Source organism: Hyaena hyaena, unplaced genomic scaffold, assembly GCF_003009895.1.
Source record: "Hyaena hyaena isolate Hyena2069 unplaced genomic scaffold, ASM300989v1 scaffold_578, whole genome shotgun sequence".
Classification (NCBI taxonomy): Eukaryota; Metazoa; Chordata; class Mammalia; order Carnivora; family Hyaenidae; genus Hyaena; species Hyaena hyaena.
The window spans coordinates 658,648-684,818 of NW_024081212.1; the positions used below are offsets into that span (position 1 = coordinate 658,648).

Here is a 26,171-nt window from a genome sequence, read left to right on the forward strand (position 1 = left end):
GGTGGAGGTGGTGGTGGTAGAGGTGGTGTTGGAGGTGGTGATAATGGAGGTGGAGGTGGTGGTGAGGGTGGTGGAGGTGATGATGGAGGTGGTGGTGGTGGTGGTGGTGGTGGTGATGATGGAGGTAGAGGTGGAGGTGGTGATGATGGAGGTGGAGGTGGTGGTGGTGGTGAGGGTTGAGGTGGTGAGGATGGAGGTGGAGGTGGTGGTGGTAGAGGTGGTGGTGGCGATGGTGGTGGTGGTGGTGGTGAGGGTGGAGGTGGTGATGATGTAGGTAGAGGTGGAGGTGGTGGTGGAGGTGGTGATGATGGAGGTGGAGGTGGTGGTGGTGGTGAGGGTGGTGGTGATGATGGAGGTGGAGGTGGTAGTGGTAGAGGTGGTGATGATGGAGGTGGAGGTGGTGGTGGTGGTGAGGGTGGAGGTGGTAATGATGGAGGTGGAGGTGGTGGTGGTAGAGGTGGTGATGATGGAGGTGGTGGTGGTGGTGGTGAGGGTGGAGGTGGTGATGATGTAGGTAGAGGTGGAGGTGGCGGTGGAGGTGGTGATGATGGAGGTGGAGGTGGTGATGATGGAGGTGGAGATGGTGGAAGTCGTGGTGGAAGTGGTGCCATAGAGGTGGAGGTAGAGGTGAGGGTAGTGGAGGTGGTGGTGGTGGTAGTGGCACCAGGAGAAGAGGAAAATGATTGTTACAATTAATCATAGATATGAGATATCAGAATTCTTAACCTCTGGTCGGGGTTATTTGTGGTTCCCCTCCCTAACATCCTCCCAGAGACTGCACAAGGAAAACTTCACCTCGGTTCTTTATTATCATAAAGAGACTTCTATCCTAAATCCTGGACTCCCGCTCTACTTGGAAGGCTGACCAGGATTCTTCGGGAAGACAGATAAAGGCCTCTTTGACCTCTCCTCCCCTAAGCCAATCTAAGGTAGCTTCTCCTGCTTCCTCTCTTCAGGGCCGTACCCTGAATTCTCTAGCCAATCAGTCAAGAGGTCCAAACAAAAGGCAAAATCCCTAACTTCAAGACTGAAAATTCCAAAGCTCTCCTCTCACCCCTCTCTCTCACTCATCCTATCCCTCCAGGAAAGCTCTCTAGCACTTCTAGTCTCCTGGATACCTATTTGGATAATCCCTGCATGCTTTCTCTGAGGTGGTTCCCATTCAGACCCTCTATAACACCAGGCAAATGCCCTAAGTCCTCTCCACCAGTTTGCTTCTTCCATTAATGTCATACCTATTTAGCCCTTCAGAAATGGCCCAGTAGTCTTTTTGCTAACTGTCCTTTGTGCCTATCTTTAATGCCAAAAAGGACACCCAGGGGAGTAGGAGTCAGATCCAGGGGGTGGAGGTAGGGTCACCACTGTGGCTGGGACACACTGTATCATAAGGGCAGGCGAGCAGCCCCCCCCCACCCCCAAGCTCTACATCATTATTTCTTGCCTGTCAGGATTGAAATGAAATGCGATTCATAACCAACAAAATTACCACCATCTATATTTATATTCCACTTCATTTTATTAAATATTCTTCACATATGTTATGTAACCCCAAATTTAATCTTATCTTTTCCTAGAGGAGAAATGATATACAACCAATGTCAATCCTTTTTGAGGACTGCACTTGTAGCTAGTTGTCTGTTGGACCCTAGATATAAAATAAAGATGTATCAGGATGAGGGAAGTTGTGAAAATTGTTTTTAGAAACCCCACTCTCGTGTCATAAACCTCCATACTATAAAACAAAAAAATATGTGTAATCTTTCTACTCTTATTATGTATCCAATTTAGACTGTGCCTCTTGAAAAAATAATAAGAGAAAACAGTCACCGATATACTTTGGGGGCACTTAAAGCGTTTGTAGTATTATACCAGATCTGGCCCTGGGGACAGGGGAGCAGGTACTAATGTCAGTCATTAGTATTTCCTTTTTGGAGTTGGAAATATGAAAATAGAATAAGGTCTAAATGTGCTGTCAGAAAAGAACTCTAAGCGTTCTTGCCAATCAAGATCTCTGAGCCTCCTTATTTCTGGTACTGTTCCTTGTGATTACGCCCTATTTGTTACACGGACTGTCCGAGGAGGTCGACTATGGTATTTACAACTGACCAAGGGACTATCAAATACATGAATTATCTTTGGTTCAAATAAGCTGGCACAACTTTTAGGATGTTTCTATAAACTGCTGGAATCTTTCGAGATTAAACATTTGACTGGAGATTTTGTGAGAAGAAAAGCTGGTGTTTCCTGCTGTTCACTGAACTAGAAAATCCTCAAAAACAATCATTTTTCTTACTGCATTTTAGAACTTGCTCTTTCTCTTCTGTGGCTCTTTCTAGAAGCCTGAAGTGAAGAACTAGCTAAAAATGAAAAAGAACTGGAAATATTTATAGGATGATTTAAACTTACAAAAAAAAAAATAAAGCAGGAAAGCAATTTCCTACCTGGTTTAGCTAATCTCAAGACTGCCTGGAGCTTATATCAAGTAGGTTATCATATCATATCAAGGAGTCGTAGTATAAAAATAACAACAAATGCACCAAAACCTATGACCCACTTCAATTCAAAGGCGCAGAAGAATCAAGAAGTATCAAGGGAGTTACTATTCTATTTGAGCCCATTTATCCCAGTCACATATATAGCACATGCTGCAGAGGTAGCCCAGACACGTGAAGAGAGAGCCATGGGCCAAGCGTCAGGAAGAGGGCTTCTGGCCTTGACTGGGCTATTAACTCTATGAGAACCGGCCACGCCTCTGAAACTCTCCAGGCTTTGTTTCTTCATCTTCCCCTTACGTATGCCAAGGCTCAGCCCATCTAAGATCACCTCCTACTCCTTAAATAAGACTGTATGATTTCCCTCCATTTCACACTTACAATCTACAAAGTATTTCACATATATTATAAATAACTGTTACATAAACCCAAAATGTGTTTTAGCCATTCATTCCACAAATATTTATCCCACATCTACTAGAATGTAGGTACTAATTCAAGTAGTTGGAGTTATAATATTGAATAACACAAAGTTCCCACCCTCATATTTTGCTCAGTTTCTAGTGGATAGACAGTAAATAAATAAATTTTAAAAATCAGATTGAGTGATGTGTTATGAAGAAATTAAGCCAGGCTCATAGGATGGAGAGGAACTGGGGGCTTACCCTGGACTGTGCCAAAGGGGCACTCTGAGGCAGAAGAGCCGTGTGGCTTAGACAGAAGGAGAAAGGGTTGGGTGGTGAGGAAGGCGGTCAAAAGGGAGGCAACACTCAGGTTAAACAGGGGAACACTGGACCCGACTGAGGTTTCTAAAAGCACTCTGGGTTCTCTTTAAAAACTGGGTATCAGGGGGAAAAGAGAAGGAGCTGGAATCCTATTTTAGGAAATTTCTGCAGTGAAGAGGAAAGAAAATACGGCAGCATGGACAAAAGTGATAATAAGAAGATGCAGAAAAAGAGACAAATTCAGACTCCACCTCTAAGATTTCTTACCTCAGTTTTAAATAGTCAAAGTCAACCCCAGGGAAGAAAGAATAGAAACCCTGAGATTCAAAAATAATTATTAGATTTACATGACAGTATTTCCTAAAATAAAATCTTATCTTTTTTTCAACATTCAAAGTTAATTACTATATGATTATGTTCAGTTATAGCCATCCTATTTTAGGGCTGAGCTATCTGTTACCTGGAATCAATTCAGTGACCCGGATTAATATTTTACATCAGCATTCTGGAAGCTAGCTAGCACAACTGGTTAAAGTGTATTAATATGGCTGAAATAGTCAGCCCTCCAGAAAGGTAACCAAAGTATGATTAAGGGGAAAAAAAATACGTTCATACTCTGATATAAAAATCCACCACTAAATTGACAGCCCCAACAGCTAGAGCATCATGAAATGGGAGAGCCAATCCCTCTAAAATTCTAAATGTTAAGTGAAAAAGCATGTTTTCACCCATTTTAACTTGGGACACCAGGAATAATTTCAACAAACACTTGCTAAGAGCACTGGCTTCCTGAAACAATCCCCTAAGTGCTCTCATTGTCCATCACCAGGCACTGTTAGCTATAAACAGTGCATCTTTATGGATGGGGAAAACCTCACGCACACACCCTAATAACGGCAGACTTTCAGATTTCTCAGTCCCCAAAAGACAGCCTTTGATCATGACAGAACCAACTATTTTCTTTCTGAAAACAGTATTTCCTTTTGACTTTCAGACTGGGGCACCATCTACTATACTTCTGTCTATACCAAAAAGATCCAAAGCCCCAACTTTTGCTTTAGCTCTGATACAGAGTTGCCAAATGTACTATAAAAAAGTCAGTATAGCAGAGAAAAAATACACTTATATTAAGCTTCAAAACCAAACCTTCCTTATGTTGGGATAAATGCGGGAAAAGAAAAAGGGTGAGTTCCCCAAAATATTTTTTTCAATGGAAAATACACTCATTTCCTTCTAAAACAAATAAATTAACCAAGTGCTTAAGGAATGACAGTGTCTTTACCATATAAAATCTTCAGCATTTGTCTTAATTTCTTAACTGAATAGAAACAATTTTAGGAATGGCCTCCATAGAAACTAACATTCATTTGCTGAGCTCCCTCTGCTGATTTACAGCCCCAAATATTAGTTGTTTCACAAGAAAATATTACCATAAAAACTCGTTTGGTTTCTTAAAAACCTAAAATTCCTGGATTACTTTAAGAAATTTCAACTAAATAGTTAAATACATGTCAAAAAAATAGCTGACTGGAACAGACCTACAGCAGTATTTACAATGTCTGAATTAACACATCAGAATTCAACACTGAGGTTATAACACCTCAGTCAGGTTACCCAGCCTTTCTGCTCAGAACCTGAGAGATGGGAGAAATCAATTTAGCTCCTTCAATAAATCTTCTGGAAGACAAATGCAGTGAGGGAAGAAGCATTTTCACTGAGATCTGACAATTAAAATTAAAACTCTAAGAAGAACAAAACCACAATCTGGTTTATAGTTGGGTTAATTATGGAATAAACTTTTTTTTAATTTTTTTATTTATTTCTAGGAGAGAGAGAGACAGCGTGAGCAGGGGAGGGTCAGAGAGAGAGGGAGACATAGACTCTGAAATAGGCTCCAGGCTCTGAGCTGGCAGCACAGATCCCGACATGGGGCTCGAACCCACGAACCGCGAGATCATGACCTAAGTGAAAGGCGGACGCTTAACCAACTAAGCCACCCAGGCGCCCCAGGAATAAACTTTTTAAAGGGCAAACCATGAGAGACTCTTGAATGCTAAGAACAAACTGAGGGCTGATGGGGATGGGGAGAGAAGGGAAGGGGGGTGATGGGCAAGAAGGAGGGCACTTGTGGGGATGAGCACTAGGTGTTATATGGAAACCAAGTTGACAATAAACTATTTTAAAAAAAAGAAAAGGGAAATACTGATTAAGAAGTATACAGAAGATATAAAGATTACTAAGTTGTTTCACTGGACCATGCATGTAGATGAATAAAACTGTAAGTTGCGTAGGGAGAAACTTCCAGTGCAATTGTGAAATACTGAGAAAACAGATTAAGAGCTAGAGTCTAATTTTCAGACAGAAGATGGTAGTCAAGCGTACAGAATTCTTTGTACATGCGTGAGCAGGAATGCAAGAAGTGATGATGAGAGATCTGAATTTATCAACTGACTCTACCTAAATTACGCCAAACAACTGGCGTCTGACAAAATCTGAGCCATCTAAGGACCATTCAGACACAAACTACTTCAGCTTTGCAAATAGACACTTTCCCTCTCATTGGGGAAAAGCCATTTTACATATATATGTGGTTATTTTTCATGATACTCCACACACAGCATGGATATCTGAAATAGGCCAATCTCCAAATAACTTTCCACTCACCCTCTCCCTGCTCTGCCCTTCCTCATACCTCCCTGCTCTCCACTGTCCTGCTTCCTCTAGGGACACATATGTATCTTTCTTATCAGAAATCTATGGCTATACCTTTCTTAGCTTTGGCTATTAGGGCCTTTATCCTGCCCTCTCATCACTGTGTGGCTGTTATGTGATCTTGTTTCTCCACCTAGATTGAAAGCGGAACCTGTGGTTTATTCTAGTTTTGTATCATTGCAATGAAGAAGGCCAGGCCTATCGGTGAGTTCATCATTTTCTCTGAGATACACCATCAGAATCCAGTAAATCACCTAATGCTTCTAGAATAAAAGCCCCTCCTTGGTATCTCACATTGATCACTTCTCCCAGAATTCTCTATAGGCTGGAGATCTCAAAAGAGTGGATTAGCACATTAGCTAGTCATTTTCTAAATTATATAAATTATAGACCCCTATGTATTTTTAACTATAACTGGATTTATACAAACATAAGTCATACATTTCAGTGTATAACTGGCACACCACTGAGTCAAAAACAGCCTCTGTATATTGATTCCTAGACTGTTAATTCCTTCACTTGCAGGCTAAGACTGATTAGCTAAAGCTGCTGGAGGCAAACTCAAATTCCATAAGTTTAAAAATAGCCCAGGGGGCCCTTAAGTGGTTCAGTCAGTTAAGCGTCTGACTTCAGCACAGGTCAGGCCCTTGCAGTTTGTGGGTTCGAGCCCCACATCAGGCTCTGTGCTGACAGCTCAGAGCCTGGAGCCTGCTTTGGATTCTGTGTGTCTCTCTCTCCCTGCCACTCCCCTGCTCGTGCTCTCACGCACATGCTCTGTCAAAAATAAACAAACGTTAAAAAAATTTTTTAGGGGCGCCTGGGTGGCTTAGTCGGTTAAGCGTCCGACTTTCGCTTGGGTCATGATCTCGCGGTTCGTGGGTTCGAGCCCCGCGTCGGGCTCTGTGCTGGCTGCCAGCTCGGAGCCTGGAGCCTATTTCAGAGTCTGTGTCTCCCTCTCTCTCTGACCCTCCCCTGCTCACGCTGTCTCTGTCTCTCTCTCCTAGAAATAAATAAAAATATTTAAAAAAAAAAAAATTTTTTAAAGAGCCCAAACCATTTTTTTACCCCCCCACCCCCACACACTATAGCCCAAACAAGCAAGTCTGTAGCCATTTCGACCCCACAAACCCTCATGGGACAGCTGTTACCTATTGATAACACAGGGCCTTGAGGCTCTGAGGCCCCAAGCGTTGTCCTTGGAGCTCTGTGGCACAGACTCCCCACTATGCTGCTGGGAAACTGAGACAGAGAAGCCCCTCTCCTCAGCTCTTGCTCTCCCCTGGGAGTTCCTTTACACACACCCCCCCCCCCCCCCCCCCCCCCCCCCCCCCCCCCCCCCCCCCCCCCCCCCCCCCCCCCCCCCCCCCCCCCCCGCCATTCCCCTCTGAGTAGCAGCCACACCTAGTGTCTCTCTGCACAGACCCCTGCCGTGAGGGGCCGGCCCCAGATGCAAACTTGTCCCCAGATGCAAACTTGTCAAGGCCTCACACAATAAAATGTGTGTGTCCTACTGCTGCCGCCTCCTGGTTGTATCTTTTTCCTCAATTGTCCCCCAAACGCCTCAAGTCTCTACAGCAATGCACAATATTCATTTCAAGGAGTGTTAGTAGATTTTACCTGAAAAATACGGTCCCTTGGGGAATTTAGTTTGGAAATGCTGTTAAACGGCTTTCTTGACCACAGGGCATCTCAGAGCCTTCACTGGATTTACATGCACTGCAAGTGCATCCAAGGAGGATGAGAAACTCAGTGTTTCGCAAACTCATTTCACCAGAGAACTATTTACTGGGAGCATCTTGTAAAAGCAGAGGCACGGCCAGAAGTGGCCCCTGGGCAGACGTCGGTGGGCATGAGAGGGGTAACTCCCTTCTCTGTGTGTCTCACACAAATACTGAAGGTCATTATTCACGAACAGAAACCAGGGTTGGAGAGAAGAAAGTATTAGATGAGCCTGAGATATCTTTTCCTGCCAGAAAGTAAAGAAGAACCAGAGTATGGATGGTGACAGGAAAGGAAAGAGGAAATGTGAGCTTAAAGGGTTTCCCCCTGGATGAATGGAGAATGATTTTAGCATCAAAATAAAGGGTAAAGAACAGTTTAAACCCATCAAAGAAAACAAGGATCCATTAAATTCATGCTAGTACAAATTATAAAAATTTTTAAACGGGGGAGAAAGGAAAGTTCTACCTTGTAGTGAATGCCAAATAAGAAACGACAGAATCAGAAAAGTCCCCATTTGGAAAGCAGCAGAGCAATGATTGATTCTGGCAAGAATCTTCAATAGATGCTAAAATTAGTGGGTGAAAATTTTATGAGAACAAAGTGTCTCCTCACAGAATGCTGTTAATTAATCATTAATTAATAAGTACAAAATACATAGAATTCACATTTAAGAGCCGTGACAGACACCAGTCTCATCAAGTGGTCCAAGTGAGCATCACTAGGAATGGGATGAAGTGGCTCTGTGTACCTCGAGGTGTGAGGCACTGAACAGCACACCCCATCCACCCTGCGGAACTTCTGCCAAAAATGAGTAATTTGAATCTAATCACGACAAACATGGATTGAAAGGCGTTCTGCAAAGCAACAGGCCTGCACTCTTCAAATACATCAAGGTTACGACAGACAAGGTTACAAGAGAAGAATCCTTCCACACTGAAGGAGATTAGGGAAGTGGGACAGCTAAACACAACTCACTATCCTGGACTGAATCCTGGTTTGGGGGAAACCAGGTCAAAGTTCCTGCTCAAGGGGCAGCAGGTCTGTAACTATCTCTCAAATGATTAAAAAATATACACAGACACACACAGGTATTTTAGCAAAGAATGATAAACCAAATGAGGTACAATGTTAACAACTGGGCTCTGAGTAAAACCAGAATTTTTTGATCCATTCTTGTAATATTTTTATACATTGAAAATTAATTTAAAATATTTTTTTAAATTAGGCCATAGGATGAGTCCCTCATTCCACATCACTTTGGCGATTTAATGAGCTCCGGTTGCTCAGTTCATCTGCTGATTGGACTGATTTCCTCTTCACAGACACCTGTGTCAGCAACCCAGGGATGGGCAACGCCTCCTTGGAGCACCCTTCCTGGGGCGCTGGCTCCCCTGCAGACGGAGGATCACTACGGTGACACTGCTCCACGTCTGAACAGCTTCTGTCCCACTTGGGGGTCCAGAGACAGCACACTCTGCTGGTGACGACAGGCCAACTCCACTCATGGGAGCTCCTTCCTAAAACGTCTGACTCCTCCTTCCCAATCATTCACAAGTACAGATTTCATCATTTTGCTACACTTTGCAGGTTCCACGGAGGTTTGCGTCTTCTTAAAGCATTCTTTTCTGTGTCTCCTTTGAAACCGTTGAATGCTTCTGAACAGAGAAGCTTCACAGTCAACATACGGCTTCTTCACATTCTCTACAGCATTATATTAGGTGCTCAGAAAACACCTCTTGTCCATCATACTTACCTGCTCCTGTACGATAAGAATACCAGTTTTCGTTATGTTAGTTATGAGTTGAGAAGTCCTGCGATAAACATTTCAGCAAATGTAACATTTTCTCATTTACTTTCATAATACAATCAAGGATACATAATAGAAATCACAGAGAAGAGTAAGAAACATTTTTTTAAACTTTATTTTGAGAGAGAGAGAGAGAGAGAGAGGGAGTGGGCAAGGGAGGGGGACAGAGAAGGAGAGAGAATCTCAAGCAGGCTCCCTGCTGTCGGCAAGGGACCCTACACAGGACTCGATCCCACAAACCATGAGACCATTACCTGAATCAAACTCAAGAATCTGATGTTTAACCGACTGAGTCACCCAGGCACCCCAAGAAACATTTTAAATGGAAAAAATGATAGACTTGGTAGATTCTAACAAACTTATTAAAAATTTTAAACCTCAAACATGTTAAGATCATATATCGTGTACTAGAAATTAATCAGTGAACACATAGTATTTAAAGCTAGAAAGCAGAGATTCATAGACAATATTATTATTGCTGTCATTATTTTCATGATTAAATAAAAAATAAAAAATAAAGAAAAGGCAGGATCCCAAAGTGCATACACAGCATGATTCAATTTCATTAAAGGGGCAAAATGTATATAAATGTGTGAGTATGCGTGCGTGTGTGTATAATATTCACACATTTATATGTATAAGCATGTAATATATACATTTATATATAAACACATGTGTATATGTATGTGGAGAGAAAGTGAGTTCAAGAGAGTGATTCATAGAAAATACTGGAAGAAAATAAACAAACCCAGTGGTCAGCTAATGATCAATGAGAAACGAATCATTTTTTTTTATACACTGCTGTATTCTTCAGACTTTCCATGAACACAGACTGCCTTTGTAAATATAATTCTAAAAATACTATTTTTAAAACTCTCATGAAGATGAGTCCTGTTTGGTTTAGAATGTTATAAGCAAAAAAAATATTGTTCACATTATTCACAATTAGGAAAATATGTTATCTTTCTCATTGTTTTAAAAAGTCCGCTTCCTTCTCTTCATAATGGAGTAAATATTAAGCACAAAATAAAAACCATTACCCTCTGTAAGCTCCACTCGGGCTCCTTACTAGTCCCACCATATCCTCGCCTGATCTGTATCTTTCAGGTGCTGCTTATTTGAACCTGAATGAAATGCAAAGAAGAAACAATGAGCAGAATATTCAAATGAAGCACATTACAATTTTTTTTTTGTTTTCTTCCTCTTACTAAATGCATTTTGTTTTTCTTCCTAATGACTGGAAAGCTCTCAGGGACCCCCTCAGAGTCTAGCAATGAAGTCTTCTCAAGAAGCCACTGGTGGACTCCACAGACAGAATAGGAAGCAGAAACATCACAAGACTTGACTAAAAATATGGGGAAGGAGTCAGATGAAAGAATAAGATAAACAGTATACATGTGCTCAGCTGTCTGATCACCACACGCTTCTCACTGGAAGCCAGCATCTTCTGAGCTGAGCCCAAAGATGAGCTCTTATTTTAAAGAGAGAGAAAAAAGCAATTTTCATCAAAGCTAAATATAGCTCTTTCTATACACTCAAGGAAAAGTACCAGGGAGTCTAGAACTTGCTTTTACTCTGAAAATCCTCTCTTGTTTGACTTGCAAGCTAAGACATAGATGTTCAAAGTTTAAAGATAAGAAACAAAACTGCCCACAAAGTAAGTATACTTGGTTATTTTTTAACATGGCTCAAGAGTATTTATTAATCCAGGTAGCATTGTAGAGAACCATCTTTGGAATCATTTTGAGTTCAACGGGTATCCTGGCTATTTTAACCTGAACAAAATATGGTATTGTATATCTCTGGATCTCAATTTCTTTATCTGTTGGACAGACATGTCTATTGCATACAATTTTCAATTTAATTAAATAAATGTGTATTTAACAGAATAATATAAGCATTGTTAAAGTCTATAGGTATACAAAGGTTAAAATGATGGCATAGTTCCTAACTTTGAGAAATTTATAGTCTAGTAAGAGAAACAGATTTATAAGCAGACATTTTCAGCACAACAGCATATGTCCAGGACACTTAACTGTGAGGATTAAAAAAAAGCAATATACCACCTTACTATTTAATAGCTTAAATAATATCCATTACCATTATTTCTACTACAGGGGCTCATCTACCTCCACAAACTAGAGATATGAATGTAAGCAGGCAGTTGCATGTTTTATTTGACTTACATCATTGCCTACCTATGAACTAGACCCCAAAAGAGCTGGGACAGTCAAGTGACCCAGAAGCCATCAGAGTTCCTCTTTCAAACCCATTTCCCACACTTCAAAATTCTCTTTTAAGGGTCCACCACCACCACTTTCCCCCATAAGCTAGACCAGCCCTGGGGCAGTTACACCACAGAAGGACTATGATGACATTGACTGGGAGGGAGGAAAAGAGGCTGTTAACCCCCCACTCTCTCAGTCCCAGAGCTGGTCTTGGGGGCAGAACGCAGAAGCTAGCTCTTCCCACCGGAGGAAGTAAGAAGTTATCCCGAACTGTCCGCCTAGTTTCTCTCTGAAAGTTAAGCTGGCCAGTAAATGAACTTTTGTTGTCCCTGGAATCTATTAGCACATAAGGGTAAACCTTCTCCTTCCATAAATTCTAAATGAAAACCTAAGGGACTAACTGAAGGGTTAGGATATAGCTTATGCGATTTCGTGACTGTCTTCCTGTTACTTCCGGACAATGTAACTGACATGCAATGACCTTGGCTATGTGCCAGCCAGGGGGCAAGTGCTCAGTATGTACGGTCTCTTCCCACGTGTACACAGCTGTGTGAAGGGTAAGGCTCTTTAAAGACTCAAAGAGGCAAAGTAATGTGCCTAAAGATGCACAGCTGTATACACGGGTCCAAAAGAAAAACTCAGACCCAAGTCTGTTTGATCAGAAATGCCACACTGTTCTCAAAATAAACAGACAAACAAACAAATAAATAAAAGGCTATGTGTTCACTCTGGAATTGGAAGGAAGGAAAAGAGAATAAAAGACGAATTCAGAGGTTGCAGATGATGTCACTAAAGAAGAGCAAGGGAGTCAATGCCCACAAAAGCAAAAACAAATAGGAATGAGCTGGCTAGTCCTAATTTGAGGTTTTCGGACTACCACGAGTCCCTCTTGCTCCTTAAGCCCTAGACCAGTGCTTCTCAAACAGTAGTGTAAACAAATTAGCTGGGGATCCTGTTAAAATATGGGTTTGGATTCAGTAGGTGTGGTGTGGGGCCCGAGATTCTGCATGTCTAACGAGCTTCCGGGTGATGGCCATGCTGCTGGCGGGGGTCTACAAGGCTTTGGAGTCCTAGGGAGCTTTCAGACCCATCCCTGAGTCTCTGCCACGGACATAGTAGCTTGGGGCTGGGTAAGTCCCTGCCCTCACTTCACAGTAAAGACAAGCTAGAAGAAACCATGCTGAGGCCAGGGACCAGGTCGCTGCAATACCTAAAGAATTAGTAGAGCACTTCCTGTCAGTAGACAGGACATTATTTTACAACAAGCCTTTTAAATTAGTCAATAAGACTAATAATAATAATACCTCCCTCCCGCTCTTTACTAAGAAGGAAACTGAAGATTAATGAGGATAAGCAATCTGTTCCAGGTCACAGAACTAATGAGTGGACAATATGGCTTTGAACCCGGTTTCCTTGACTCCCACACCTCTGTTCTTAACCAATTTACCACATTCCTTATATGTCAATGGAATTTTTTTAATGTATATATATTTTCTCTTTCCCTTATACATTTCAATCCACTCTGAAATTTGGGGGAAAAAAACAGGTATCATGGTCTCCATTCTGTATGTAAAAATAAAGCTGGCCTGGAGAAAGTAATAATGACATAGTCAAGGTCACACCGTGACCTAATCCCCTCACCAGATCAGTCTAGTGCTATGACTGGGCTTCTCATCCTTGGTCGCACGTTAGGGTCGCTTGGGGAGCTTCTGAGGCTTCAGTGCTCAGGCTGTTCCCCGAAACAAAATGAACTGCAATCCCTGGGGGTGGAGTCAGGCATCAGTAGTTTCTAAAGCTCCCTTGCGATTCCACTGTGCAATCAAGACTGAAAATCTGCACTATCCATTCTAAAATTGGAGTCTGGGAAATTCTTTCCAGAAAAACAATCACAGGATTTACCAGCACATAAATACGTACACCACAGGTATATTATGAGTGATACTAGACTTGGGGGGGGGCGGTGGGTGGCCTAGGGATCTAGCCTTCTGGGTTCTAAACAATCATCTTCAAATCATCGTTTGAAATGCATGTGTTGCATAAGGTATGGCTGTCTGTGCAGTGAGACTGTGTGTTCTTTCATGACTGCGTGATGCTTTTCTTCACCAAAACCCTAATGACTGTAAAAGTAGACATGTCATGACAGTCTCGGGTCTGAAGACACAGAGGCCATTTTGGCATGATCTCTAGGTGCTACAGCCTCAAACAGCCTTGTCTTCCTTGTGACATGAGTTGGCCTTGATGGTTCTCTGTTCTCTACCCAGGATACAAAAGGAATATTCTCCGAGGAGAATCACTGCGGTTGAACTGCACTCTGGGGCTGGGGGTGAATTAGTGAAGTGGGATGTAATTGTCCTAATTGAAGTTTGTCCAAAGGCCCGAGGAACTAGGAGAGGCAACCCGTGACACTCCAAACAATGCAGCCCAGTGTTCCCTGATGCTAAGAGAGACACTCCAGTGGGCATGGGCAGACCTTCAAAATATGGGTTCTGAAGATGCCAAGAAAATGGTCTCAGGTCCATACTGCTCAGCTGAACATCTCAGAGTATATGCAAGCGTGCCCAAAAAAAGTGTTCTCGTTACCAGAAGAATTTCTAAGTGGCTTGTAATCTGGTTATAATTTGAGTTGAGGCTGATGGTTTGTGGGCCAGTTTCAAAGCAATGGCCTAAAACTAACTGTCTTTAGAGAAACCAATTTTTAAAAAAGGAAAGAAACCAATTTTCTTCTACAACTTTCTTTGCTTATGTAAGATATGTAAGGAAAAAATGTTTCCTCTGACGATTACAATAGGCATTAGGATAACTTGTGGGGAGTTTCACAGACCAGAGATTTTATACAGGACACACCCAACCCCCCCCCCCGCCACACACACACACACACACACACACACACACACACACAATCACACCCTTCTGTATTACAGAAATAAATTCAGGATGCTCAGAAAACAATATCACTACCAATATTGTTTACCTGAAACTCATCCTCCTGTTCCGGAAGGAAAAGCAGCTCTGGGCTGACCTTGCAAAGACTTACTGGTCCAGTGGCTCCTTCATCTCCACACACCCAGAGTGTGACATTGGCTTCAGTCCCTGTATTTCTCGTCAGCACTAACACCTTCCATCCATCTTCTGAGAGAAGAGTCTTACTGCTTCGGGAAGGTCTGATTTCTTCTATGGGGGAAAAAAGGCATTAGTGGCAGATCAGACGCAACATCAGGCTGACAGGATCCTTTGTCAACTGAAGTCCAAGGACATCAAAAACAGCACAGGGGAGGGCAGGCTGGGGAAGCACTGAGCTGCTACAACTCCAGGGAGTAGATTTGTGCTTATCTCCTCACAGCCAAGGCTCTGGTCAACTGAAACTGAACTACTGACGTAGACTGAATGAGAACAAGAAACATCCAACACACCCGGCCATCTTTCACTTGTCCTCAACACTTAACGCGGATGCATGCCAGAATTTGCCGCTCTGTCTCCACAGATTTGTCATAAAGCTGCCTGCCTGGCTTAGGGATTTTTAGACTGAACTACTACAATGTAAAGTAACACAAGAAGTGGAATTAAAACATGTTTTCAGATCAGATGTAAAAATGGCCAAGTGAGGTGAGAGAAAATTTTTCTGAAATATTTCTAGAAAAAAAAAAAATACCCTGGGGCGCCTGGGTGGCTCAATGGGCTAAGCATCTAACTTTGGCTCAGGTCATGATCTCGCAGTTCGTGGGTTCGAGGCCCACGTCGGGCTCTGTGCTGACAGCTCGGAGCCTAGAGCCTGCTTCGGATTCCATGTCTTCCTCTCTCTCTGCCCATTTCCCACTCCTGCTCTATCTCTGTCTCTCAAAACTAAATAAACGTTTAAAATATTTTTTTAAATACCCTACTAGAGAAGGCCATGAAAGGATTTAAAGCTAAAGGCAGAATGTTCACACATGCAGATGTTTCTGAGGTGTGTAGCACAGGTTAGTCTGTGAGGATGGGCTTCACAGCAGCAGTGTTTCACCAGGCGCCCGTCAGCCAGCGGTTCCCAGATGGCCACTCCGTGTTCACAAGAGATGCTAGGAAATGAAGTCCCCAACTACTATCATTGTCTCTTCAGCCTGTTGCCTCGTCTAAGGAGACACTGGGGTGTGCAGCGCTGACACCATCTCCCACGCTTCTCTGAACTGTTGGCTGGCCTGCCCCCAACAATAGCACATTAATTCTTAACTGAAATGTCCATGTGGAAATACCACAGACTTAGGTAATGAGATCAATTTTCTTCTCATGACAAGCTGTGAAAAGTTGCTTGAAGCCACGACTTCCTTGACTCCTCCTATCTTTAATTCTGTGGTTTGAAGCTACAGGCATCCCTAGGCAGCACCCAGGATCTCAACAACCAACAACAACGATGACCACAAACCCAGCAAGCCACTCGGGTAGTCCTCATTACCTGTAGTTTTGTCTTCTCGTGGTTTCATGAAGGTTGGGAAGCGGATGTCTGGTCATATGGTCACCAGTAGCCTAATGCTAGGTCACAGTCTGTGTCACTCCCTCACTTCATCTCATCACCTCACATCATCATCACAAGGAGAAGGGGAGTACGGTGCAAGAAGATATTTTGAGAGAGATGACATTCACATAACGTTATTAACTATACTATATTTTTATAATTATTCTGCTTTATAATTATTGTTACTATCCTACTGTACCTAATTTATAAATTAAACTTCATCATTGTAGGTATTACGTATAGACAAAAATCGCATGTAAAGGGTTGGGTACAACCCACGGTTTCCAGCAGCGCTGGGACATACCGCCTGTAGATAAGGAGGGGCTACTGTATTTCCTTCTGTGACAAACAGATGTTAAAATAACAACTATACAAAAAAACTGTTCATGCTAAGAAAGGACTGGCCTTCATTTTTTTTTAATTTTTTTAATGTTTTTATTTATTTCTAGGAGAGAGAGAGAGAGACAGCGTGAGCAGGGGAGGGTCAGAGAGAGAGGGAGTCACAGACTGAAACAGGCTCCAGGCTCTGAGCTGGCAGTCAGCACAGAGCCCGACGCGGGGCCTGAACCCACGAACCGCGAGATCATGACCTAAGTGAAAGTCGGACCCTTAACCGACTAAGCCACCCAGACACCCCTGGCCTTCATTTTCTAAAGCTGCCACCTCTTTACTCTCCTGGGTAATTTCTGTCATTGTAACGGCAGGCATTTCTCCTTCAATCGTAATAATAATTAGCATTTATCAAGCTCCTACAATAAGCTAGGCTCTGTGTTGGCGGCTTCATATTCGTTTCACACTCCATGAGGAAAGTCAAATTATGATACACATTTTAAGATGAGGAAAAGAGGGGTAGAGGCCCCAATCATGTAATAAGTAAATGATGGAATGTCTCCCTCCAAAGCCTCTGTACTCCAAGCTCAATGGGTGTACCTAAACACAGGTCACCAAGACATTTTATTCTGTACTAACATGGTCCTAAAAACTTAACGTTTATTAGCACGTCAACCTTACTCAAACCTCATGCTAGTTCCATGAGTTACTGTCCCCTATGAGACAAGTGGACAAACTTGGGACTCAAAGGTTAAGTATTTGGCTCAGATTTATATAGGCAGTAACAAAACAGAACTGGCAAATTAGGTTTGAATCCCATGCCAGGCTGGATGTAGTATCAAAGGTAGCTGACCTGGAAATGAGCACAAAAATTGGTCCAACAAAATTTTATGACACAATCTAATTTTCAAAATGTAAATATCATGTGTGAACACCTAACTGCCTTGCCTGATGTTTCTGGTCGAGCATGATCAAGAACCTCACAAACACACTGGAATATTTTCAGACCCTACACAAAAGGGCAATCAGATTTCTACGGATAAAAACTCCATAGCACATCATGAGTGCCAGAGAGTACTCCGTGCTCTAGGTTAGTAGGATAAACTGTTTAGGATGCTAACCTTTTACTCAGTATTTTATGAATATCTGAGTCATCTAAAAGGATCATTTTTTACTTAATTCAAGAACATTTTATTTGGTTCCTATTATTTGCTGGGCACTGTGTTAGATTCATTGCTCTCTAAAAATGGCACAGATTAAGAGTTTGAAAGATAAATGAAATAAATGAGAGTCTCTCTCACCTCAAAGATACACACTACCTGGTAGGGAAGACAGACATATAAATATTTGGATTTCAAACATGCAGACACATTCACAGACAATAAAAGAACTACTACGAAGTTTAGATATAGCAGAATAAGGAGTGATTAACTGTAGAGGGCTGGGCAGCAAGAGCTTCATGGAGAAAGATACAAGGGTGAATCAGAATTCTGTAGAGAGAGAAAGGGAAGTACCTTCCAAATAGAGGGAAGAGCATGCCCAGTATGTACAAAGGCTTGAACTGGCAGGCATAATGAAGAGCTGCACATGGTGAAAAGTGGTTAAACATGGTGTCACATGAGATATTATGGGAGAAAAGGAGGAAAAGTGAGATCATGAAAGGCACTGGGCAACTTGGAACGGAGCTGGCACACCCTTGTGCAGACAGGGAGCCAGTCAAGATTCCGAAGTGTGCTAGGGATATGATCTGAGAGTTAGAAAGATCAATGTGGGGGCGCCTGGGTGAGTCAGTTGGTTAAGCATCTGAATCCTGATTTTGCCCCAGGTCATGATCTCATGGTTCATGACATCAAGCCCCGCATGGGGCTCTGGGCTGAGAATGTGGAACCTGCTTGGGATTCTCTCTCTCATTCTCTCCCTCTGCCCTCCACCTTACACACTCTCTGTCTCTCTCAATTTCTCTATAAAAATAAATAAACATTAAAAAAAAAAGAAAAGAAAAGATTAGTGGGGCACCTGGGTGGCTCAGCTGGTTAAGTGTCCAATTTCAGCTCAGGTCATGATCTCATGATCCATAGGTTTAAGCCCTATATAGGGCTCTGTGCTGACAGCTCAGAGCCTGGAGCCTGCTTTGGATTCTGTGTCTTCCTCTCTCTCTGTCCCTCCCCTGTTCATGATCTGTCTCTCTCAGTCTCTCAACAATAAATAAATGTTACCAAAAGAGTTATTAATAAAAGATAGAAAGATTAGTGTGAAACAGGCTGAGCTCCGTGTAGCAGGGAGGACAGAGGCAGGAAGGCCAGTGAGCAAACACTGAACACTGAATAATGAACAGCAAAGCCTGGAACAGGGTCAATAGACCACCTCCACTTGGTTTTAGTTTTTTGGGTGTTCCTATGCAAGTACATATACATTCATGCACATGTGTGTGTGCGCGCACATGTGTGTAGCTGGTCTGCTTCAATCTGAAAACATAGTACTGTTCTCTAAAACCTCTTCTTCACTCTGTAACATTTTCACAAACATAACACATTTGCACAAACATAGCACATCATTGGCACGCATTTGTGTTACAAAAGCTGATGACTTAATATGGTATAGTCTATAATATAGAATAATGTATCAAAGTTTGTGCTATCAACTAAATATGAATTCCATCTAATGCCCTGATCTTTTGGAAATAAACCAAAGTCCATTAGTCTCAGACTCATAAATGTATCCATTTGAGAACCATAAAAGCATTTGTTATTGTTGACTAGAGGTTGAAAATATTCTAAGCTGGAAGAATATTTGTTGGGGACTAGGGATTAATTGACAGACTCTTTCAGGGTCTCCCTGAATATAATCTACAGTGCCTAAAATGTATTCAAATGACTAAAAATGTCCTTCATAGGGGTAATAGAACACTTTAATTAAGTACCACTCAGGTTGACTCGGCCCAAAGGGGAAAAAAAAAACACCCTAAGCTGCCATGCTGGTCTCTTAAAGCTCTAGAGAAAAGAAAAAAATTACAGAAATAAAATAACAAATTAGTTGATTCTAATAGTTCATAGATTGGTCAAAGTTAAGGTCCACTTGAGGCACCTGGGTGGCTCAGCTGGTTGAGCGTCCAAGTTCAGCTCAGGTCATGATCTCATAGTTCGTGGGTTTGAGCCCCAGCGTCGGACTCTGTGCTGACAGCTCAGAGCCTGGAACCTGCTTCAGAATCTGTGTCTCCCTCTATCTCTGCCCCTCCCACACTTATGCTCTGTCTCTCTCAAAAATAAACATTAAGAAAAAAAATTTTAAGTTAAGATCCACTAAAACCATGAATCACCTCAGAGTATGGACATAAAAAGACAAACTGTGTAAACTTTTGTGTACTTTTTCAAGACAGTGTTTGAAAAAAGCTGATTTAAATCAACAGTAAAATGTAGGGGTACCTAGATGGCTCAGTCCTTTAATTGTCCGACTCTTGATTTTGGCTCAGGTCATGATCTCACAGTTCATGGGACTGAGCCCCACCTCAGGCTCTATGCTGACAGTGCAGAGTCTGCTTGGGATTCTCTTTCTCCCTCTCTCTCTCTGCCTTTCCCCCACATGTGTGCACACACTCACTCCCTCTCTCTCTCAAAATAAATACATAAACATTGAAAAAATATTTATATATTAAAATGTAACGCAGAAATTAAAAACAAGTACCCATTAATATTTGATACAGAGTATCAGAAAAATGGTTATTTAACCACAAAATTATCTGGAAAAAATAAACTAAAGCAGTCTCTCCATAGGTATCTTACAATATAAAAATATCTACTTCCACAAAATTAACATGAATCGTCTTGTTCTATTCACAGATTTATCATTTTCTTGACTTAAGGCATTTATATAAAGCATAGAAATCATAAAGTTGGTAGGGAGAGCTAACAGAAAACAATAAATATCAAATAATCAAAACTATCTCAACAAGTTAGAATGTTGGACTGATACCAAAAAAAATAAAATCTGATATCAAGGTAAAGGTCCACATTTTGGTTCAAAAGTCAGTTATATATTTTTTAGTGAAAGGATATGAATACAATATCCTAATGATCTTAATATATAACAAGAATCCAATAACCATGCCTACAACATGTACTTCAAGCTAAGACCATATTAACAGATGTATGAGGTTCACATTAAATGAATACCATTATCCTAACCATTCTGATTATATGAAAAGACAGGTTCCTATATGGAGAAACACACTTTAAAATAAATACTCATAAAGGTAATGAATTAGAAAACATATATTAGGAGGAACTATTAAAAATACATATTTCAAATAGAAGAGAATATACTAAAAAGAAACTAAAAATCCACTCTTTAGTGTGTATACACACACACACACACACACGTAGTATATACTAAGAAGAAATGAGAATATACTAAGTAAGAACATCATGATTTATTTTATAGGACAGGATGTTGGCTTTTTATGCACCAAAAGAATTTATAAGGAGTAGGTTTTCTGTTCAACATAGAGAGGTAATTTCAACTGATTAGGATTTGTTAAAAGTATGGCTTATTTCTGCATTCTTCATGTGAACTTCTATGTTATTTTTGTCAGGTCAAAAGTCCCTTCAAATCCTCATTCTTTTTAAATTTTTTAAAAAATCTTTATTTATTTTTGAGAGAGAAAGACAGAGGTTGAGCAAGGGAGGAGCCGAGAGAGAGGGAAACACAGGATCTGAAGCAGGTCCCAGGTTCTGAGCTGTCAGCATAGAGCCCGATGAGGGGCTTGAACTCATGCCCTGAATGTTTCCCACATCTCATGTATCAGTTTTTAACTGTATATTTTTGTGTGATTGTTAAATTTTTGTTTGACTCAACAAAAGTGTAAACTTCAAGAAGTCAGAGACTGAGTCTGTTTTGTCTATCATTGTATTTCCTTACATCTGACATTTGGTAAGCATAAAATTCCTATCTGATAATTCATTAAATGAAACAATGAGTTGAAAAAGTTTGTATTTATCATGAGGCCTGATTTCATCATTTTGGAAATTAGTCTTTCTAGCTTCATTCTAAAACTTACACCTTCCAATCTTTTAAATTTAACAATGATATCATATAAGGGGATAATATCCAACATATACATAGAACTGATACAACTCAATAATGGAAAAACAGTCTAATTCAAAATGGACAAAAGAATAAATAGACATTCTTCAAAAAAATATTCAAATGGTTAAGAGGTATATGAAAAGATGCTCAATATCACTAATCATCAGGAAAATTCAAATCAAGACCAATGAGGTACCACCTCATAGGGAGTAAGAATGGCTATCATCAAGAAGATAAGAGGGATTAAGTGCTGATGAGGATACAGAGAAAAGGGAGCTCTTCGGCACTGCTGGTGTTTAAACTGGTAGCACCACAATGGCAAATAGCATGAAGATTCCTCAAAAAAATTAAAATAGAACTACCATATGATCCAGCAGCTATACTTCTGAGGATGTATCCAAAGGAAATGAAAATGGGATATTGAAGACATACGTGTACTTCCATGTTTACTGCAGCATTATTCACAGTACCCAAGATACAGGGACAATCTAAGTGCCCATCAACATGTCAATGGATACGGAAGATGTGAAAGCCATAAGATGGAAATCCTTCCATTTGCAACAACATGGATGGACCTTGAGAAAATTATGCTAAGTGAGATAAGTCAGACGAAGACAAATACTTTATGAGATCATTTATAATGTGGAAGCTAAAAAAAAGCTAAACTTATAAGAACAGAAAGTAAAATGATGGTTATCAAAGGCTTGGAGTTTAGGGGTGGGAACAGAAGAAATGTTGAAGGATACAAATTTGCAACTAGTATGTAACTAAGCCCTAAAGATCTAATACATAGTAATTATAGGTGACAATTTTGTGTTGTAAGCACTAAACTTACTAAAAGACAAGACCTCAATTATTCCCATTACAAAAAAGAAATATAATTATGTGATGTGATAGGGTGCACTATTGCATATGGCATATATTACATACATACATATTGCACAGTGCAGTATATAGGAATATTAAATCAACATATGGTACACCTTAAAGTTAAAAACATTTAACAATGGTAATATTTTTGAGATGTTTTTACCAGAACAGGCAAATATTTATAAGATATATAGATGCTTTCCTCGTCAGTATTTTGTTACTCCTAAAAAATGTATCTATTTCTAGAGATTTCAGCTAGTATGATATTTTCAGCCAAGTCAAATTTTACTTCAGGTGGCCATCCCAGACTTAGGTGCATTGCTTCCTGACACAAGACTGAGTTTTCCTTCTATGAGAAATTTTAACTAAGCACATGTTTTTCATGTAGCGTGAGATCTGTCACACTGTTCCACGGATTCAAGATACGACACAGAAATATAAAACTGGGCCTGCTCCAATGCAGCAAGAATCAAAAGGCTAATTTCTCTTCCCTCTGGTTGATGTGATAGTACCATAAGGCTGTCAGCAACAGACATCTATTTTCTGGTACTATCTGAAAGAAAAGAGAGCACACCCAATTACTAATTTTCAAAAAGCAGTTTTTAAAAGGCAACATTATAATTTATCTGACCCTCAAGATGGGATTAAAAAAAAAAAAGGCCAGAGACAGCAGTACAGTATTTCATTTTACCCAAAGATTACTAGTTTCTGATGCACAGAATTTGTCAGATATCATTCATTATACTTCCCTGTCAGAGAGAAAGCAATACATCTAAGAACAAGAAAATGATCAGAGACAGAAACTAGAAATTCAAAACTCTGAGAACTCTGAGGCCTACAGTACTTTATTCATGCCTCAGTTTCTATATCAGAGAAACAGAAGAGATGAGTTTTGTTGTGACTTAGACTTTGGTGAGCATTTGCTGTTACTCATAAAATATATTCATAAAATATTTGGTCTGTGATAGCCCAATACTATGTCATCATTTAACAATTTCTTCTTACAAAGTCATTGCTCTGGATGAACATTAAATTCAAGATAAAGGGATACACACATTTTCATATGTATCTATTCTTTGCAATATAAAACCAAAGCATAAAAAGAAGCAGATAACACTTTAAGAGCAAGTTCACGTGCAATATTGTAACCTATGTTTTAGAAATAATTTGGTGTTCTTCCTGAGGTGGCCAGAAAGAAGCAGTGCAGACAAACAAACCAAAAAAAAAAAAAAAAAAAAAAAGGGGGGGGAGGGGGGAAGCTGTTGCTTACTTGCAGCTGAAGAAGGTAAGGAACACTTGGCCTCGGATTCTGCTGGTGTTTTCTGCTGATTTTTTGACTCATGGATCTTTTCCTCCTCTTGGCTGGGTGTTGCTGACATACCCATTGGGTTTTCTCTGCCAACTGAAATTAAGATTTTTAAAAGATGCCATCCTCTCAAAATCACTTGTTTTTTTCCTCAGAAAACCCACCATATGTTCAGCTATGCAAGTTTAAGTTTTGCTATTGTCTGCATTTCAATGCCTAGTCAAATCCTTTCACTCTGCATTACACGGTTACCAGAAAATGACTTTTTATTCTTAGCGGCAGGCTGTGCATAAATGGTATTCCTATAAAATTTATTCACTGCTTTGTAAATCCAAGCAATAATTTAACACCACAGTATGAATCAAATAACTTATTCATGATGTTTTTCTTACAGATTCTAAACAGAAACTCCTTTGATAATTTGGTACTTTGCCTTCCTCAGAAGGGGAAACTGACTAAAACATCACTCAAATAATACTTCATGTTACCTTAGTAAAATATGAAAATCAGAGAAATGTGTGTGTGTGTGTGTGTGTGTGTGTGTGTGTGGGCACATGCTCCCACACACACATATAAATGAAGAAAACATTAGCTATTTTTCTGCCTTTTATTTAGAAGCAAGTATTCTGGTGTTTTGTTCAGGAATAGATATCTCCAGCCTACCTGAATAATAACTCCAATTTTATAGCATATGCTCATAAGTGCTATTTGTGTTTAGGATTTCCAAGTTTGAGTTGTTTGTGTTGCATTCTTAGGCATCAGCCATAGTTAGGGACCTCATCAGCAACAAGAAATTATATCGATGTCGGATTCTACACATTAATAAATAAAAGCAGCTACTTCTTAATACTACAGTTGCAGCCAACAATTTAAGATGACCCATAAAATACATGTTAGCATAAGAAGGCATAACACTCTCATAAGTATGGTTAACAGAAATCAGCAACGCTTCATCATAGGGACTTATGGCGCTGAGTATACAACACTGGTATCTGGAGAAATGCCCATGATCATATTGTCATATATATCCTTCTAATTATTTGAGATCATACGATATAATTTCAGACAATAATAATCTTTTAAACACCAAACTCTGCAAAACATAAGTTTTTCCATATGGTTTATTTACAATGTGATGCTTAGACACTGGACATTGATGCTAATAAAGGAACTTTAAAATATTAAAAAGATCAGAAATTACCAGAAATATGTCCACTAAGGGTAAATGTACACTTAAATTAAAGAAGAAAAAAATAAAAAAGATCCCTAAATATAATTTAGCATCCATTTTCTTATGGTCCATTAAGGGATCCACCATTAGGGGATTATTTCCAAATAATGTAGAAATCCAGGATTTACAAAGAGAAAATAAATTCTCTCCCAGTCACTGCCATAAGCATAAGAATAAATCAATGCATAACACAGTTTTGACCTTGATGAGGTTACAGCCCAGAGGGAGAACACAGGAACAAGGACCTCTGCTATATACTGATGAGGGCTGTAACATACATCACATGTGCAGGTGCCCAGCATGGCATGGGCTGTACAACAGTGAGCCTAAGCAGACACTGAAATGGGAATAAGCACTTATCTCTCTATTCTCCCACACTGGCTTTTCAAGACTCTACCTCATCCTCAGAATGAGTGTCAATATTTTTATACCACAATAGTTGTCTTAATAGTAGGAAATTCAGGAGCTGGAAAGGTCATCTAGGATGTCCCTGTCCTTCTGTACAGCACACTGCCCACCTTGCCTTTGGGCCATGTGGGTCACAGCTGGAGTTTCAAAATTCAGGTACCCAACAGCCATCCAGTGGATTCACAGCCTACTCTGAACTGCATTCTTACTGGTATGCTCTCTTGGTCTCACGTTCACAATTTAAAAAGGAATATGAAAATTTATCAAATACAACATAAAATAAACCCTGGGATGAAGGTGAAGGAAACAGTATTGTCTAGCTGGAAATCATATCAGAAGGTATGTATTATTGATAGCTGGGATTGAATGATTGATTTGTTTACTTCAGATAGCATCTCAGTATATCCAACGGGTTGATAGGATCACGATCAGCCAGACAGAAAGGCTCTAACTACAAAAAGTGAAGTAGTAAAAATTTTGGTTTCTTGAATACCAGCTATTTTAAAAAGGCAAAACAGGGGTGCTTGAATGCCGTGGTTGGTTAAATGTCCTACTTCAGCTCAGGTCATGGTTCATGAATCCGTGCCCCGTTTCGGGCTCTGTGCTGACAGCTCAGAGCCTGGGGCCTGCTTCCAACTCTGTGTCTCCCTCTCTGCCCTTCCCCAGCTCATGCTCTCTCTCAAAAATAAATAAATCTTAAAATTTGTTTTAAATAAATAAATAAAGCAAAAAAGGCAATATAAACTAAAACACAATAGCAATGTGTTGTGCT

The 26,171-nt window shown here is 40.5% G+C and overlaps 1 protein-coding gene across 1 annotated transcript in view; it reads right to left on the reverse strand.

Annotated features, from left to right (window-relative positions):
• Positions 1 to 26,171, reverse strand: part of RP1 (RP1 axonemal microtubule associated) — a 284,132-nt gene that overhangs the window by 115,055 nt on the left and 142,906 nt on the right. The window contains 3 exon segments of the mRNA XM_039256605.1: positions 10,499 to 10,582; positions 14,658 to 14,857; positions 23,725 to 23,856. Coding sequence (XP_039112536.1) covers positions 10,499 to 10,582; positions 14,658 to 14,857; positions 23,725 to 23,856 — 416 coding nt within the window.